The 19,590-nt window shown below is 37.3% G+C and overlaps 1 protein-coding gene across 1 annotated transcript; it reads right to left on the bottom strand.

The window, feature by feature from the left end:
* Positions 1–10,046: 10,046 nt before the first annotated feature.
* LOC123894500 (soyasapogenol B glucuronide galactosyltransferase-like) lies at positions 10,047–12,625 on the bottom strand. Its single transcript, XM_045944513.1, has one exon. The coding sequence runs from the start codon at positions 11,009–11,011 to the stop codon at positions 10,397–10,399; it is 615 nt and encodes a 204-aa protein (XP_045800469.1). The 5' UTR covers positions 11,012–12,625; the 3' UTR covers positions 10,047–10,396.
* Between the last annotated feature and the right edge of the window lie 6,965 nt (positions 12,626–19,590).

The raw sequence follows: 19,590 nt of genomic DNA, 5'->3' as shown, positions 1-19,590 counted from the left end.
GAGCTCAACAGTAATAGCTTGCCTAAACTAAGCAATGTGTTGTTAGTAAAAGGATTGACTGCAAATTTAATAAGCATCAGTCAATTATGCGAACAAGGGATGAAAGTAAACTTCACCAAGTCTGAATGTTTGGTTACAAATGATGAGGGTGAAATTTTGATGAGGGGCGTCAGATCAAAAGACAACTGCTACTTATGGGTTCCCCAAGAAGAGGCAAATGTGTCGACATGCTTAATCACGAAAGAAGATGAAATAAAATTGTGGCACCAAAAACTTGGTCATCTCAACCTAAGAAGCATGAAGAAAGCTATACCTGAAGAAGCCATCAAGGGCTTGCCAAATCTCAAGATCGAAGAAGGAAGCATTTGTGGTGAATGTCAAATTGGAAAACAAACCAAGAAGCCACATCCAAAGCTGCAGCATCTTACCACTACCAGAGCTCTTGAGCTTCTACACATGGATTTGATGGAACCTATGCAAACTGAAAGCTTAGGAGGAAAAAGGTATGCCTATGTCGTTGTAAATGATTTCTCTAGATATACCTGGATAAATTTTATTGGAAAGAAATCAGAGACCTTTGACGTATTCAAAGATCTATGTATTCTACTTCAAAGAGAGAAAAACAATGTTGTGTTAAGGATCAGAAGTGATCATGGAAAGGAGTTTGAAAACTCTAGATTCTTTGACTTTTATGCCTCTGAAGGCATCATCCATGAATTTTCATCTCTCATTACACCACAACAAAATGGTGTAGTAGAAAGAAAGAATAGAATTATACAAGAGTCTGCAAGAGTAATGTTACATGCAAAGAAACTCTCTCATGGTTTTTGGGCAGAAGCTATGAACACTGCTTGTCATATTCATAATCGTGCCACCTTGAGATCTGGAACTACATCTACTCTGTATGAATTGTGGAAAGGTAGAAAACCTACTGTTAAGTACTTTCATGTGTTTGGAAGTAAATGTTATATCTTGTCTGATAGAGAACCAAGAACTAAAATGGATCCTAAAAGTGATGAAGACATATTCTTGGGATACTCAACAAATAGCAGAGCCTACAGAGTATATAACTACAGAACCAAAACCATGATGGAATCTATAAATGTAGTAATAGATGATATTTCAAGTGAAGTTGTGAAAGATGATACAGAAGATGCTACAGCATCTATCCCAGGTAGTATAGATTCTGAAACTATTGAGGAATTCAAGAATGATACAGAGATTACTACACCTGAACCAATCTTTTCTACTTCAAAGAAAGGGTCATCCATTCGTACTCAAAAGAATCATCCTACAGATCTGATTATTGGTAATCCTAATCATGGAATTACTACTAGAAGGACACTTGACTTAGTTCCTAATGCTTGTTTTGTTTCTAAGTTTGAACCCAAAAATGTGATGGAAGCCCTCACTGATGAGTTTTGGATAAATGCTATGCAAGAAGAGCTAAATCAGTTCAAGAAGAATGAAGTTTGGGACTTAGTTCCTAGACCAGAAACTACTAATGTGATTGGTACCAAGTGGGTCTACAAGAACAAGTCTATGCTAGAGGGGTATTGTGATGCTGATTGGGCAGGTTGTGCAGATGATAGAAAAGGCACCTCAGGAGCTTGTTTCTTTTTAGGCAACAATCTAATATCTTGGTTCAGCAAGAAACAGAACTGTGTGTCTTTATCTACAGCTGAAGCTGAGTACATAGCTGTTGGTAGTAGCTGCTCCCAACTATTATGGATGAAACAAATGTTGCTGGAGTACAATGTGGTACAAGATGCTATGGCATTGTACTGTGACAATCTTAGTGCCATCAATATTTCAAAGAATCCTATCCAACATAGCAGGACGAAGCATATTGATATTAGGCACCATTTCATCAGAGATCTTGTTGAAGAAGGTATTATAACTCTTGAGCATATTGCCACTGAAGAACAACTGGCTGATATTTTTACTAAGGCTCTAGATGCGGTCCAATTTGAAAAATTGCGAGGCAAACTTGGGATTTGCCTATCTGAAGAGTTATAGCAATTATTGCAAGTGTGGCGTGCAATTCTCTCTTCAACTTATTTAGTAATGCACGCTGTTATGGGTAATGTTGAAACATCTGAAGATTTGGTAAGAATTGTGTGTTTGTTGATGATAAGGATGTTTCTTGTGGTGAGAAAGTATGTGTCAGAGAAAGTTATGTGGTGTTCCCCCCTGCTGTGTTTAACATTTGTTGGTAATGATATTAGCGCTCCAACTGAGGTCAAAGATGACTTTGTGTTGGAACATGTCAAGAAGAGTGTTCCTGAGAAAGATGCTGCACATGATGCTACAACATCTGCAGCACGGGAAAATTTGGATAACATCGTGATACCCGAGTCTCCAGACGATGTTATTGTTCCTGACAAAGAAAAGGGTTCTGAAGCAACTACTACTGATAATGTTTTTGTTCATGATATCTATGTGATCCCTTATGTTGATGATAGTGGTAAAACTATGTTTGTTCCTTTGAATGTTGATGAATCTGCTGAGAAAGATTCAAATGTTATTTATGTGGACAATCTCAACCTTACTGAGAGGACTCCTGCTTCTAGTACTAGGAGGTTAAGGAGCAATGCTGGTAAAGGTGTAGCTGTTTCTAATGTTCCTGTCAAGACTGCCAAGGAAAAAGAAAATCTATGGTCTTAAAAGACAGTGGAGTAAGATTACTGGGGCCTCTGAGCCAAAGAAGAAGCTTTTGAGGAGGAAGACTATTTCCTCTAGTGATTCAGAGTTTGAGGAAGACCAACATGCTACTGCATCGCCTGCAGCATCCTCAAAGAAGTCTGTGAAGAAAAAGAGGATCCCTCAAGATGTATCCCCTGTACCCATTGACAACATTTCCTTTCATCGTTTTGAAAATGTTGACAGGTGGAAATCTGTGATAAAAAGAAGGCTTTCTGTGGAAAGGAATTTAAGTGAAGGCTTTTTACAATGCCAAAAGCTTGTTGATTTGATTAATGCAGCTGGATTGATGAAAACTGCAACTGGGCTCCAACTACTCATTCCAACACTGTGGCTACAGGTTTGGCTAGGTTTATATATGTTGTAGGGACCAGATCACCTTTTGCATTTGGTTCTTATATTCTTGATGAAATTGTTCTACATGACTGTTTGAGGGTACACATGCTGCAGACTGTGCTGCATCATCTGTCAATCAGTCAACTGATGTTTTGCCTAGGAAGCAAATGATTGTTGACCTCAAGGTGTTTTCCAATTTCAATCCTAGTGTTCTAGATGATAATGCAGGCTGTGATACTGAGGTAGAGGAAGAGGAGGAATCTGATGCAAGTCCTTCTATGTGACCTGCTTATGCTTTATTTGCATATCCTCTCGGATTTTAATTTTGTGGGCTACGCCCTGATGCTCTCTGGATTGTAACATGCATAATCCATGTCGTTTGGGTCCGATACTCCAGGTTTTCTATGCCCTGATGGTCTGTCATATGCACTTTATGAGTTCCTATGCTCTGATTCTCTCTGCACTCTATGTTTCTCTATGATCTGATAACTCTGTGGAAGTTCTGCTCCTACTGTGTGGTACTGACTTTATTTGTCAGAATTTATGGCTAAAAAGGGGGAGTAAAAGTGTTTGTGTGCATGATGTGATGAAAAATGCTATAGCATCTAGTATAGCATGTTTTATGTGATATGCATGTTTTGAGGGGGAGTGAATGTTTATGCATAAATTGAGGGGGAGTAGGTAGAATTTATTTTTCTACTACTTTTAATATGCATGCTTATATAGGAATTTATTTTTCCTATTCTCTGTGGCGTTGCTAAAATTTTAAGGAGTTTATTTCTCCGATCTTGAATCCACTATGTGAGAGTTTATTTCTCTCTATCTGTACTTTGAGGCTAAGATGTGTTATATCCACTATGTGAGAGTTTATTTCTCTCTATCTGTACTTTGAGGCTAAGATGTGTTATGTTCCGCTGTTGCATGCCTCTGATGCTTACATGCTAGCTACCTTTTCATCTGATGAAATTTTACTTTCTTTCCTAGTTGTGTGCTCATGTTGACTTGAAGGAAAGTTTAAATAGCCTAGCATTGTTCTACTTTCTTTCCTAGTTGTGTGTTTATGTTGACTCGAAGAAAAGTCTAGACAGTATCTCTCCATGCACTGGGCCAAAGTTGTTTTAGCCAAAATTTGCCAAAGGGGGAGATTGTTGGGTTTTGTGTTTGGCTACATTTTGTAAAAGCCAACTTTGCCAGATGCTGGACAAAGATGCTGCAGCATCCTCGTACAGCATCCTGATGCTCTGTTTTAAGTGCAGAATTTTTTCTGTCAATCTCGTTCAAGATTTGCTTCAAATATTAATTCCAGCACGTGTGTATATGCAAGACGAGACTTACTGCACAAGAATTGTCCAAGTCGGCCTAAGGAAAGTTATTAAAAACAAAAATATAATTATATTATATTTTTGTTCGCTTTTTTTTGTTTGGTACAACACAAAACATATTTTCAATTTTAATCTAGGTTTGGCCGCAATTCTCACAGCTGTACAAGTCTGAAAACCTAACTTGGACATCAAGACAATTGAAGACTATAAATATGTGAAGCCTCAAGCTATTATTCTTATGTATTCTAAACCGTGTTCTTTACAAAGTGTGAGTTTTTAGGGTTTAGAGTTTGTGTCTTTTGTCAGCCTTTCTTGTGTCAATCTGATGCAAGTTTAGGACTGTGTTTGTGTTGTTTATTGTAAGCTGCTCCTAAGCTTTGAAGCACGGAGTTAGTGTGTGTGATTCACTCATAAGCTTTTAAGCAAGAGTGTGGTCTAGTTTCTAGGAGAGTGTCTCCATCTTGATCGTTATTATTGACAGCAACATGGTATGTGTTGTTAGAGGGAATTTGGGACGGGGTCTCATTATCTAAGAGGTTCTTAGGTAGGATTGCACGGGTAGTGTCTAGGTGATAAGTCAAGTACCGGGTGTTGGTCGAGGGCTTTGAACTAGAGCTATTATAGTGGATTCATTCCTGGATTGGTATCCCCCAGAGTAGGTGACGTTGCACTGAACTGGGTTAACAATTATCTGCGTTATTTATTGTTCTGCAATTTATTTATTTATTTACTGTGTTCTGCGACTGTCTTGCTGCAACGTGTGCTATAGCATCTTGTGCAGCATTGTGTTCACTGCGTGCCAGATTTCAGATGCTAACTTATCGGCTGAGATATTCCCTTCCCTATATATGTGTGATAACAAAAAGTTCATGCTTTTAGATAATAGCAAACAATTCAACCATCTATTACGAAGGTGTCATAGGAACATAGAGGAGGAGCTGAAAGCTAAAATCACCAAACTTTGAGTCTGATTCAATTCATGTTGGGATGTCTAATGTTTTTTTATGTCATTATGCTCTTAATTCATAAAAAGTAAAATAAATAAAAAAATATTGTTATAATTGAATTAAAGTTACCCAAAAATCTTATAAATTGAATTATATAATTACAAACAAGTTATTTAAATAAACAAGAGTTAAAAAAAAAAAAAACTCCAGATAAACATAGAAAATGTTAACTAGTAATCTAAGAAGAGGCAATAATTAAAGAAGTAAAAATAATAAAAATATCTTGAGCTTTGAATAATCAAACTATTCAAAACATAAAAAATATTATTTTTAACATAAAATTTATTTATTTTAGTTCCTTAATTATTGCTCTAAAGCCCGAGGCGGATCCACCGCTCAGCCAGCCGGGGCAGGCTTTGGTAAAAATATTGGTATTTTAGGAATTACTTTAGGTAAAATTGAGATTTTTTTAGATTAGTTTAGAACAATTTTTTTTTTTTAGACTGGAATTTTTCAATACTGAAATTGTTTTTTTTTTTTTTTTTTGAGTCAAGCAGGCTTATTGCATTTCATTAACTATTAAATGTTTAATACATAAGGGAATAATCTCAAATCTATGGAAGCTAGCCCAAGAATTGGCCGCCCTAGACAGGGTATGAGCAACCAAATTCGCTTGCCTCCTAATAAACTTAACCTCAAAGTTTAGAAAAGACGACATAAAAATAACAATATCATGAACTATTGAAAAAAACTCAGAATTGCCTCTACGCCTCATGTGGATAGCATCAACCAACATCGAGTCACTTTCAAATTGAACTCGGTCGAATCCTCTATGCTTAGCTTCTTTCATAGCTAAAAGTAATGCCCATGCTTCTCCCTCTAAAGTTGAGATCACAGACTGTTGCCATTGTGTCATACCATCCATGAACTGTCCATTGCTATTACGAAAACACAATCCCATTGAGGTTTTTCCAGAGTCAGTAACAAAAGCAACATCAACGTTACATTTTACCCAGCTTGGACTTGGTTTTACCCACCGTAATAGATCAGGATCTGAAGTCACACTCACATCGTTACCCTGTAGTTTATGAACGGAGTTCCAATCATTCCAAGCATCAAAGGCATGCCTTCCGATTTGGCTCGGCATCTGGACATTGTCATTCCAAACCTTATCATTACGATTGTGCCAAATGCTCCAAAGTAGCATAGCCACTCTTCCAACAGTATCACTATTCTCGTCGTTGCACATAGCGAATATATGATCCATAGCAGTAGTTTGCTGGTACGCGTTATTATGTAAGACCGAAGAGAGACCAGCTGCACACCAACTGGCCCGAGCTACTGTACAGTTAAAGAACACGTGCAACTCATCCTCAAGCTCCTCGTCACACACGAGACAATTGGGAGTACACTCCACTCTCCTTTGTAACAACCGACAACGAGTTGGGAGACATCCTCTACATAAACGCCAAAGTAAATGGCGTGCTTTGTGCGGTGCTTGAGCTTGCCATATATCAGTCCAATTACCTGCCACATGATACTTGTCGCTACGTATAATATAACGCATAACTAGCTTATAACCAGACTTCACCGAATAACTCCCATTCCTCTCCTCCTCCCAAACCACTTTATCCTCTCTGGCCGAGTCAACAAGTGGTGTTGCAAGAATTTTGTCCACTGCAAACCCTGAAAATAGGTTACGTACTCTAGCTATATTCCACGCTTTATAATTTTCGTGTAACAAATCTTTAACACACAACTGATATACTTCTGCTGGTTGAGGCGAGGACACCCATATGTTATCACTCCCACACAGCCAGGGGTCATACATAACCCGAATATTATCACCACTCTCAATCCGCCATCTACACCCAAGAAGGAGAACTTGCCGGGAATGCCAAATGCTACGCCAGACAAAGCTAGGATTATATCCCAAAGGAGCTTCAAATAAAGAGGAGCGCGGAAAATACCTTGCTTTAACTAACCTTGCTACCACTGAGTTTGGATTTTGAACAATATTCCAATCTTGTTTCGCTACCATAGCCTTATTAAAGGCTTCAAAATTACGAAATCCCAAGCCTCCATGAGCCTTCGGACAAGCAAGTCTTTCCCATGCTAACCAATGAATACTTTTATTATTATTGTTATTATTATTATTGCCGCCACTCCACCAAAACGCATTTAGCATTTTTTCAATATCATTAATAAGTGAGGAAGGAAGAATAAACATACTCATAATGTAGGAGGGAATCGCTTGAAGAACCGATTTTATCATTACTTCCTTACCGGCCTTTGACAACGCACGCCCTCTCCAAGAATTCATTTTCTTCCAGATACGATCCTTGATGTAGGAAAAAATTGCTCTTTTACTTCTTCCAATCATGGAAGGTAATCCAAGGTATATACCAGTATACCCAACACTTGTTTGACACCAAGAATGCAAGAGAGATCTTCTTTATTTGCTGGAGACATATTCCGACTAATAAAAACTTCAGACTTTGCTAAATTAATTTCCTGACCCAAATCTTGTTCATAAGTATGTAATATTCTCATAAGTTCATGCACTTCAGCTACATTAGCCCTACAAAATAAGAAGCAGTCATCTGCAAATAAAAGATGAGAAACATCTGGAGCACCACGACAAATCCTCACACCGTGAAGGTCACCCCTCCCAACAGCCTGGTGAATGAGAGAAGTTAATCCCTTGGTCACTAGAATAAATAAATACGGAGAAAGCGGATCACCCTGCCGCAATCCTCGACTTGGTGAAATAGGGACATCTCGGTCATAATTCATAAGTATCGAATAATTAACTGAACTAACACACATCATAACCCACCGAATCCAAACTTCAGAAAAACCCATCTTGGTCAGAACCCCACGGAGAAAGCCCCAATCTACCTTATCGTAGGCCTAACTAATATCAATCTTCAGCGCCAATTCACCTCGCCGACCCTGAGTCTTCCTCTTCAAAGCATGGATAACTTCTATGGCAATCAGGGCATTATCAAGAATCGATCTACCTTCCACAAAAGCTGACTGCTCCTGAGAAACACATTTATCTAGGCAACACTTCAACCTGTTAGCAAGGACTTTAGAAATCATCTTATATAAAACATTACATAGTGAAATAGGGCGCAGATCCTTCATTGAAGTTGGATTGTCATATTTAGGGATAAGACAAATATTTGTTTCATTAAGGCTGGTAGGGAAGTACCCCCTCTCTAGCCAAGTAGTTGCGGCCAGAAAGATATCATCACTACATTTCTCCCAGAATCTCTGGTAGAAAGCTGGGTTGAACCCGTCGGGTCCAGGAGATTTGTCAGGATGCATCTGAAACAACGCTTGCTGAATCTCAACTTTAGTGATTGGTGCTGTCAATAAGAAATTATCATCCTCTGTCACCTTTGTCTGAATGAGATTAAGAGCGGGGTCATAGTCTCCATTTCGTGGCCGAAAGAGAGTACCGAAGTAATTTTTTGCCACCTCACAAAGATCTTCCTGAGAAAGTGCTTCTGTGCCAGTATCAGTAGTCAATCTGGTTACTCTCTTCTTTTTACTGCGTGCAGTTGCCGACATATGGAAAAACCTAGTGTTCAGATCACCCTCACGAAGCCAATGCATCTTAGCCCTTTGTTTCCAGTACCCCTCCTCTTGTATTAGCAAGGTGGCATGCCTTGCAGACAATTCTTGATACTGCATACCCACATCTTCACCCTGATTACCTCGTAACTCATTCATCTTCCGAACACAGTCATCAATCTCCTCTTTAAATCGTACTCTTTTCTTTTTTACCCATCTCTGTTACATAACTATTATTCTGTAAAATTCATAGGAAAGATTTGGATTCTTTGTTGTTCTTCTTCAACATAGAAAGGGGGAAGAACAAAAGGTTTATTATTTTTAGTTTGAAATTTATTATTAGAGGATGAATAAGTTTTGTTTGAAATTATTTAGTTCTTTTAGATAAATAAATAAAGTACTCTCTCTCTCTCTCTCGTCTTAAATTTAAGTGAGTGTCAAAAAGTATTGAGTGGAAATTTACTTCAAATACTTTATGACTTTTCTTATATTTAAGACCGGAGGGAATAGTTTTTTAATTAGGTACTCATGTTCTATTGGGTTTTAAGTGTAAGTGGTTCTGGTTAAGTCTCACATTGACTGTGAACGGATAAAATGTTGGATATATAAGAGAGGTGATCCATATAATTAATACTTTAAGATTTTGGATCCTTTTCTTGTGGTCCTGGAGCATCGGCCTGATGTTTTTCCCGATGCTTCCCCAGACTCCCCAACATTTTCATGATAATGAGTTTCAAAATATAAAATGACCATTATCATGTAATGAATATTAAATGTTAGTTCTCCCATTCCTGTAATTTACAACTCAGTTCCTGTTGTTGCTTTCTTTTTCATTCATCTTGATTACAATGTCTAGTGCCTAACTGCACTGATTTCACTAACATTGAAAACATATCAGGTTAAATTATAGATGGTAATTTTATTTGCATGTCTAAAGTATATGATATTTGATTCAACTAAACTAGTTTAAGAAGTAACAATAACAATACTTGAGAATCTAGTTTCACAAGTTGTACAACATTCAATGACAAACACAATACTCAGTATTCTGATCAACATAGTGATAGAAACTAGTACCAAATGTAAGTTATTTATGACTTAACAACATATATCATTGATCTAACCTCTGAAGAAGGCATTCTAAATCAGAGATTCATACAAATACAAACACAATGTTTACATAGACACTATTACAAAGGAAAGACAATAGGGACACTTGCAAGGATTCAGTGATCTTGGTTCTCCAAGAGTTAGAGAGTTTGGTCTATCCTTACAGTAACTACTCAATAACTTCACAATAACCACTTAAGTAACTTCACAATAACCAATTACTTCTTAAACATAAACACACTTAACTGTCACACATAACTGATACACACAATTTAAATTAAAAAAACATAACTGAATAACTAACTTTGCCCTCTCCTCTAATAAGAGTTCTAAACACATAGTTCCATTGTAGAATGATGCTTAGAAAGTTCATACCAAAATTGCAATTAATTCTCCCTAAGCCACTCCCTCCAATTTGTTCTTAACCTTTTCAAGTTTGAATAACTTGAGATCCTCAATTAGTTCCTTCAATTTAGTGTGAGAAGAACCACCAAACTCTATAGCTTTCTTTGCAGCACCACTAAGTGCTTTGGCTCTTCTCCTCATTTCCAAACACTCTTCTCCACTTCCCATCAATAAACCAATTGCTTTTCCTATATCCTCCCTCTTCACCACATCATCTCCAAACTCATTCCAATTCCTCCATTCCTTTGCTCCAACTGCCACACCAATCTTCAACACACCAACCAACAACCTCTCGTTGTAAAATTGTTCGGCGAAAAGAGGCCAAGTAGCCAATGACAAACCTGCATTCACACTTTCCATAATAGTATTCCACCCACAATGAGTCACCACAGCTCCAACTGCAGCATGTTCTAGTATCAGAAGTTGTGGTGCCCAACCCCAAATTAAATAGCCCTTGTTTCTTTCCTTTACTCTCTTCTCAAACTCCCTCAAAAAACCACCATCTTCGCCATCTTCGATTTTTCTTACAACCCAAATGAAATCTTTGCCCGAATCTTCAAGTGCATGGGCTATTTCAACAAGTTGAGAACTAGGGAACTTGTTCATGCTACCAAAACTAACATAGAGAACAGAATCATCTTCTTTAGAATCAAGCCACTTAAGAACCTCATCTTCTTCTTCATCTAGTTCTTTACCATGCCCTCTACCGGCTTTATCCGAATCATCTTGGTTCGCCCACAAAGAAACTGGTCCTACACTCCAACTCTTATTATTATGACTTGAGAAATGAATTGGTTTATTGGTTCTGTTATTATGAGACAGAGTTGTGTCTATATATATAGAATGGAAGGATTGTTATTCCAAATAACATACAGCTTCATCCAAAATATAAGACTCTGTAAATCATGGAAATTAAGAATTGAAGATAAAAGTGATAAAAAATTATGACTTAGAAATCAAATTTTAATCTCTTTTTTTAAGGAGGAATTTTTTAAGATGTTTTAACTTTTAAACATACTTGCAAAAAAATAATTCAAAAATACACATTGACTTAACGCTATGGACCAAAAACAAATGCTTAATAACTTTTCAAGTACTAAAGGTCACCGGGTTTTTTTTTTTCTTCGTATAAACCGAGTATCCTCTGCGCGCAACTGAAATGACTAATCTATCGAGTCTTGTGGGACCAAAATGGATGGCAAACTCTTCCTATAAAATTTAACACTCCTTCATGTTCAAGCCAAAAATCGAATCTAAAATCTTGATTAATCTAAAAGAGATCCCACCATCTTATATAACCGTTCTTGAGTAAAAGGTCACCGTTTTGAATTGCACACTATTTTAACAAAACGATAATAAAAAGGACATATTGCACACTATTTTAACACTAAAATTGAGAGCAGCTTTGCTCCTTTTACTAAGGCTCCTTTTTCTCCTTTTCTTTTCATAGATTGAAGACATATGGCAATAATAAATCTAATGGTTGGATATTAAAAACACAAATTAAAGAATGAAAGCCACAATCTCACTGTATTGTCTCTCCATCTTCTTGATTCATTATCCTGCTAACCTCCGCATCAGCCACCGCCGGCGATTCCCCTTTCCGGCAAACAAGCGGCGACTATCCTATTGAGAAGCTGCTGGAGCCTTTCACAAATCAAACAAAAAAATCACACAAATTTCAAACTCCACCCTCCCTTCCACCCCATTAATACACCACCAGCATACTCACCTTCACCTTCAATTCCAGAATCAACTCATGAGATGTTTGATTTCCTCAAAAAAATAAGCTTTCTTCGATTCCAAAATCAATCTCTTTCCTCAAACTTATCCCCACTGTTTTATTTTCTATATATATGTTGTTAGAATTTGAGTTGTTTGATTTCTAGATCTGGTTTGTATAGTTCTTCCTTCAATTCCTTCACATCCTCTCTTTATGTTTCGTGAGTTTTCTGGGCTTGATGAACCATTGTTCTACCTATGAGATTAATATTAAAGGTGTTAAACAATGAGGATGAAGGTTGATTTTCTGGGTTAATTATTGTTTTACCATTTTTGTTGCTGTTGTTGAATTATCGCCAAGATGAAAGGGGCGTTGCCGGCGGTGGCTGCAGCGGAGGTTAGCGGGATGATGAATGAAGAAGATGGAGAGACACACTGATTGCGCGCTTTCCTTCTTTAATTTGTGTTGTTTTTAATTTTTAATTATTTAATATAGTCTTTAATTTCCAACCATCAGATTTATTATTGCCACATGTCTTCAATCTATGAGAAGAAAAAGGAGAAAAAGGAGCCTTAGAAAAAGGAGCAAAGCTGCTCACTAAAATTGCACACTAGTTATTTTTTTTTTTTACGGAACTGGTGTGCTCGATTCGATGAATGAAGCATATACTCGTGCTATGCGTGGGCCATTTTATACTACCGTATGGCTTTTTCTAAGGTGAAAGAGTCACCTAAGTCTTGCACCGTGCAAGACTTGTTATGTTCGTTAGATCAAATTAATCTATAAGATTGTACATGTACCATAGTATATCATATTAATTAGTTTTTTATTAATTTTTTTGACACAGTTTTTATTAATTAGTTAAATAATTATTTTTTGGGTGATGTTAACCTGTGCCCTAAGGGTACATGTTAAGCTACCTAAAAATAGAAATATATCATTTAATAATACAAATAATTTAATGTTTAGATAATTGAATACACCACAAGTTCAATAAATTTTTTCCACATTTATCTTCTTAACATGTGCCTTAAGAGCACAAGTTAACATTCTCCTTATTTTTTTCATTCTCTCTCCTCTGTCACTTGAAAAGTCCACCTCTTCATCTGAAACTCTTGCTATTCTTTTACTAAAAAAAATTAAAAACTTCTCAATCTTATATTCCTTCTTGATCATCATAGTTTGTCTGTGGCTTCAGAAAATTACAAACAAATTGGAAAGACATAGTCCAAATTATGACCAACATTAAAACAAATTAATTTTATACGTAGCCACGCGTGGGAAAACAGAAAATTAAAACAAATAATCCTTTTTTATTAAACAAACAAAACAAAATGATTCTTAAAATTTTGTTATCATTAATTTTACAATTGCAAGTGATAAGTGCTAAATATTGGTTAAAATGCATGTTTAAAAAGCACTTATTGAATACAAATCCTTGGAATATAAATCACTTTTGATGTAAATATAGTGTGTACTAAGAAATTGTGCAAAGAATTATCAAATCCAAACATTTTGTTAGGTTCATGCTGATATTAAAGAAAAGAAACAAAATTCTGAAGCATTCGCTGCAGCGAGCATGCAGCGAACAAAGGCAGAGAGTTCATAGTACTTGGCGAACACCCAGCGAACCTGCAGCGAACAAACTCGCTACAGCGAAGCCACAGCGAACACACAGCGAACGAAGGCAGGGAGTCCAAGGTACTTGGCGAACACCCAGCGAGCATGCAGCGAATAAGCTCGCTGCAGCGAGCATGCAGCGAACAAAGGATGAGTCACAGCTAAATACATGTGTCAGCAAACCTCTTCAACTAAGCAATTTCTTCGCGCAGCGAACAAGGATTCGCGTAGCGAATAGGCCTTTTCCAAAAGTCTATAAATAGCATTTCAGATCATTTTGTAAGATATCAAGTTAGTTAATATCAGATAGAAAAACACTATTTTCATAGATATATCCTGTTAGTGAGGTTTTGAAGGTGGATTCCACACAACTTGAGAAATCAAGCCCAATGGTTTTTCAATCCTTCTCATCTTCACTCTTTTGTAAGTTTATCATGGCTATTCATAGCTAAATCTCTTTTGTTGGGATTGGATGTAATTGAATTATGATCATGAATCTAGTTTAACTTTGCTATATGTGTTTTATTTATCAATCAATATTAGTGATGTCCTTGTTTTCATGCTTTTATTAAAAGATTTAAATGATATAGACATATGTTATTTGAATCAAAGGTAGGATAATCACTTGTTAAAATTCAAAGTTTAGACATAGATCTTGAGCTTTAATAGTCACTTAAAGTATTAGAGCTTAATGCTATTTTATCGATTAATGATTCGAGACATCGGAAAGTTGATAGATACAATAGATTTCAAGACATATTCCGGACACGGATATGATCTACGAGTAATACGTGACGATATTGATTGGTAAATGAAATATATATATCAATAGTTAACTGATACATGTAAATGATTTGATGGAATCCAATTCCAACAAGTTTTTATCTCAAAAGTTTATCACGCACTTTTATTGCAATTTTATGTTACGAAACCAAATCGAAACAAACCCATACTTAGAATCATGGAATTTGTGCATTTACAATTGATATCACACTAGTCCCTGTGGATACGATATAACGAAAATACTTGCTTTTGTGCTTTCATCAAATGGCGCCGTTGCCGGGGACTGGCGTTTGATATTAGTTGTTTAATCGCAATTTCTATCGTTTTAAGCAATTTTGTACTTTTTAAATTTCAGTTACTATTCGTTATCTTTTGTGCACGCTAACTTGTCTGGTTAGGTTGTTGTCCTGTTTATGCGAGGAAAGATTTCTGCAGAGAATTTACTGTTTGATCCAGAAATCGAAAGAACAGCTCGAAGGAATAACAGTCAAAGAAAGAAAAGGAAACAATTAGCCAAACAAAAGAGGCTGCAAGAAGAAAATTCTGCTTCTATTTCTTCAACATCCTCAATATCCGAAGAGATGGCTGAAGATCCGCCACGTAACGAAGGTGCCGGTATGAGGCCATGTCACAACAGTCCACGAAGGCTTGCTCATCTTGCAAGACCTCCCAGAGGTGCAAGACAGACGGAGATGAAGACCGGTCTCTTGCAACTGTTATATGCTAACCCTTTTACAGGTTTATCACATGAAGATCCATACAATCATTTGGTGAAGTTCTATGAAATAGCCGGTTCACTTGGTGCTCCTGAAGCGGAGGAGGAAGCGGTGTTCATGAGAATGTTTCCACATTCATTGATAGGAAAGGCCAAAGATTGGTACCTTGATTTACCAGCTCAAGTCATGACAAATTGGAATACTTTGGAAGAGAAGTTTCTTGATCGGTTCTTTCCACATCATAAATTCATGGAGTCAAAGACATCAATTGCGGTGTTTTCTCAAGGCTCCAATGAGACTCTATGTGAAGCATGGGATCGATACAAAGCAATGCTGCGTAAATGCCCTAATCATGGATTTGATGAACTAACCCAAATTCATATTTTTAGAAATGGTCTTTTGCAGGATTCAAAGCTCCTTTTAGATGCAACAGCAGGTGGTTCTCTCTTATCATTAAGTGCTGCAGATGCTACGACTATCATTGAGAAAATGTCACTTAGTGATCGACAAAGTGAACGCAGCAAAACTCAAAGGAAGCCTGGGATTCTTGAACTTGATCCGTCAGATGCTGTATTGGCTCAAAATAAACTTCTTACCAACACAGTGGAGGAGTTATCCAAACAAATGTCAAAATTGATGACTCTTCAAGAAGGATCGGGGAAAGCAAAGCAAGTAGCATCATGTGAATTATGCACCGGAAATCATCCAACTGGTCATTGTCCTCCATCTCATGAAGAGGTGAACTTCATGGCAAATCAACAAAGACAAAGTCAGTATCCGAATAATGCTGGCTATCAAAGGGGAAACAACTCAAACTATGGTCAAGGTTGGAAACAAGATGGTGGCTCAGCAAATAGGCAAAGACAATATGAAAGCTACAGTCAACCACCGGTACAACAAACTCAAAATTCAAATTTGGAAGAAGCTTTGAGATCATTCATAGAGATGCAGACCAAACAGAATCAACAACAAAATGTGATGAATCAACAACAGAATCAGTTTGTGCAAGAAACTCAAGTCTACCAAAGAGGCAATGATGCGGTGTTAAGAAATCTTGAGACTCAGATTGGTCAAATAGCAAAAGAAATGGCCAATAACAAAAATCAAGGAGGATCATTTGCAGCCAACACCGAACCGAATCCAAAAGAACAATGCAAGTCAATTACAACAAGAAGCGGTAAGGAAGTTGGCAAGGGAATAGGTGATAATTTGAGGAAGGAAGAGGAGGTTCTGAGACGAGCAGATGAAGAGGAGGAAGGAGAAAGTGAGAATGAAGCAGAAAAGAATAAAAAGGAAGATTTAGTTGAAAAAGAAAAAAATGAAAAAACAGAAAAAAATGAAAAAAATGCAGAGAAGGGAGAGAAGGAGGTTGAAGTGAGAAAAGAAAAGAATAGTTTACCTCAACATCTGCCATATCCACATGCTCCATCAAAGAAGGATAAAGAAAGGCAGTATGCAAGGTTTATGGATATCTTTAAAAGATTGCAAATCAACATTCCATTTTCCGAAGCCTTGGAGCAGATGCCAACATATGCAAAATTCATGAAAGAAATCCTTACCAAGAAGAGAAGGTACAATGATGATGAAGTTATTCAACTTGATGCAAGCTGTAGTGCCATTATTCAACGAACTCTTCCGACTAAAGAAAAAGATCCGGGGAGAGTCACGTTACCGGTTACCATTGGTAATGTGAATGTTGGAAAAGCCCTTATTGATTTAGGGTCAAGCATCAATCTTATTCCTTTATCGGTGATTAAACGGGTTGGTGGTCTTGACATCACACGTACAAGAATGACATTGCAACTTGCTGATAAATCCATCACTCGTCCGTCGGGAATGGCTGAAGATGTTCTTGTAAAAGTTGATAAGTTTATGTTCCCTATAGACTTTGTGGTGATGGACATTGAAGAGGATGATGATGTTCCGTTAATTCTTGGAAGGCCATTCATGAAAACAGCTCGTATGATGATTGATATTGATGACGGGGTGATGAAAGTTCGAGTTCAAGATGAGGAGGTTAGTTTTAATTTGTGGGAAGCTATGAAGCATCCACATGAGAAAGATATGTGCTTCAAACTTGATGCAACTGAAGAAGCCATATTAGATGTGAGGAAACAAGCACATCAACCTTCATCACTTGAACAAGCCCTAACTGAAAGTTTTGAAGCACTTGATCCTGAGAAAGAAGAAGAAGTTGAGAGTTTTCTGAAGCAGCTGGATGCTTTGAAGGAAGTAACTCCTTTAGAAGCAAAGATTGAGGAGCTTAAGAATGAAGAAAGACCGGGTGAAGTGAAACTTGAGTTGAGAACATTACCATCTCATCTCAAGTATGCATTCCTTGAAGAAGAAGAAAAGAAGCCGGTGATCATTAGCAACTCATTGTCAGCTGATGAAGAAAAAAGCTTGATTCAAATTCTGAAAGAAAACAAAGAAGCAATCGGGTGGTCTTTATCCGATCTCAAAGGTATTAGTCCATCTTATTGTATGCATAATATTATGATGGAAGATGATTACAAACCTGTTGCTCAACCTCAACGTCGATTAAATCCAACAATGAAAGAGGTGGTGCGAAAGGAGGTAGTGAAGTTGCTTGAAGCTGGCATGATTTACCCTATTTCTGACAGTACTTGGGTGAGTCCGGTCCAGGTGGTCCCGAAGAAAGGTGGGATGACAGTAATCACAAATGACAAAAATGAGTTAATTCCATCAAGAACCGTCACCGGGTGGCGGATGTGTATAGATTACCGGAGACTCAACAAAGCAACCAGAAAAGATCATTTTCCATTACCATTTATGGATCAAATGCTTGAGAGATTATCCGGTCAGAAGTACTATTGCTTTCTAGATGGATATTCGGGGTACAATCAGATTTCAGTCAACCCCGAAGATCATGAAAAAACAGCTTTCACATGTCCTTTCGGTGTTTTTGCTTATAGAAGAATGCCTTTCGGATTGTGCAATGCACCGGCAACATTTCAACGGTGTATGCAAGCAATTTTTTCTGACTTGATAGAGAAATGCATCGAAGTGTTCATGGATGATTTCTCCGTGTTCGGTCCGTCATTCCAACATTGCTTGAAGAATTTGGACACCGTACTGAAGCGGTGTGTTGAAACGAATCTGGTTCTTAATTGGGAGAAGTGTCATTTCATGGTGACCGAAGGTATTGTTCTTGGTCACAAGATCTCTTCCAAGGGTATTGAAGTGGATAAAGCAAAGGTGGAGGTCATTGAAAAGCTTCCTCCTCCAGTCAATGTCAAAGGAATCAGAAGTTTTCTAGGTCATGCCGGTTTCTACCGAAGATTCATCAAGGATTTCTCAAAAATTGCCAAACCATTAAGCAATTTGCTTAATAAAGGTACGTCTTTTACATTTGATGATGAATGTTTAATTGCTTTTACTGAATTGAAAGAAAGATTGGTGACTGCACCCATAATCATAGCACCCGATTGGAAACTCGAATTTGAATTGATGTGTGATGCTAGTGATTATGCAGTTGGTGCAGTCCTTGGACAAAGAAAGAACAAAATTTTTCATGCTATACACTATGCAAGCAAAGTATTAAATGATGCACAAGTTAACTATGCAACAACCGAGAAAGAATTGCTTGCTATAGTGTATGCATTTGAGAAATTTCGTTCTTATTTGATTGGTTCAAAGATTATTGTGTATACTGACCATGCAGCTATCAAGTATCTGATTACAAAAGCTGATTCTAAACCGAGACTCATTCGGTGGATGCTTTTATTACAAGAGTTTGATCTTGAGATAAAAGATAAAAAGGGAACAGAAAACTTGGTAGCTGATCACCTATCAAGACTTGTAAACAATGAGGTGACCAAACATGAACGTGAGGTTCTTGAAGAATTCCCCGATGAAAAACTTCTTATGGTGCAAGAAAGGCCATGGTTTGCTGATATGGCTAATTTCAAAGCATCCGGATTAATACCGGATGATTTCAATTGGCACCAAAAGAAAAAGTTCCTCCGTGAAGCAAATCAATATGTTTGGGATGATCCTTATTTGTTTAAAATTGGAGCTGACAACCTGTTGAGGAGATGTGTTACCAAAGAGGAAGCCACAAGCATCATATGGCATTGTCATAACTCACCATATGGAGGTCACTATAATGGAGAAAGAACAGCAGCAAAAATTTTGCAGTCAGGATTCTTTTGGCCGAGTTTGTTCAAAGACACTTATGAACATGCTCGGAGATGTGATAACTGTCAAAGAATTGGTGGAATTTCAAGGCGCAATGAAATGCCACTTCAAAACATGCATGTTGTTGAAGTATTTGATTGCTGGGGTATTGATTTTGTTGGCCCTTTTCCATCATCATTTTC

Source organism: Trifolium pratense, linkage group LG7 (assembly GCF_020283565.1).
Source record: "Trifolium pratense cultivar HEN17-A07 linkage group LG7, ARS_RC_1.1, whole genome shotgun sequence".
Classification (NCBI taxonomy): domain Eukaryota; kingdom Viridiplantae; phylum Streptophyta; class Magnoliopsida; order Fabales; family Fabaceae; genus Trifolium; species Trifolium pratense.
Note: the sequence above shows the minus strand (reverse complement) of the source record. Positions and strands in the feature narration are given on the sequence as shown.

Bases quoted from the DNA above. Each gene is read 5' to 3' on its own strand.
- LOC123894500 (XM_045944513.1), bottom strand. From the start codon at position 11,011: ATGAACAAGTTCCCTAGTTCTCAACTTGTTGAAATAGCCCATGCACTT.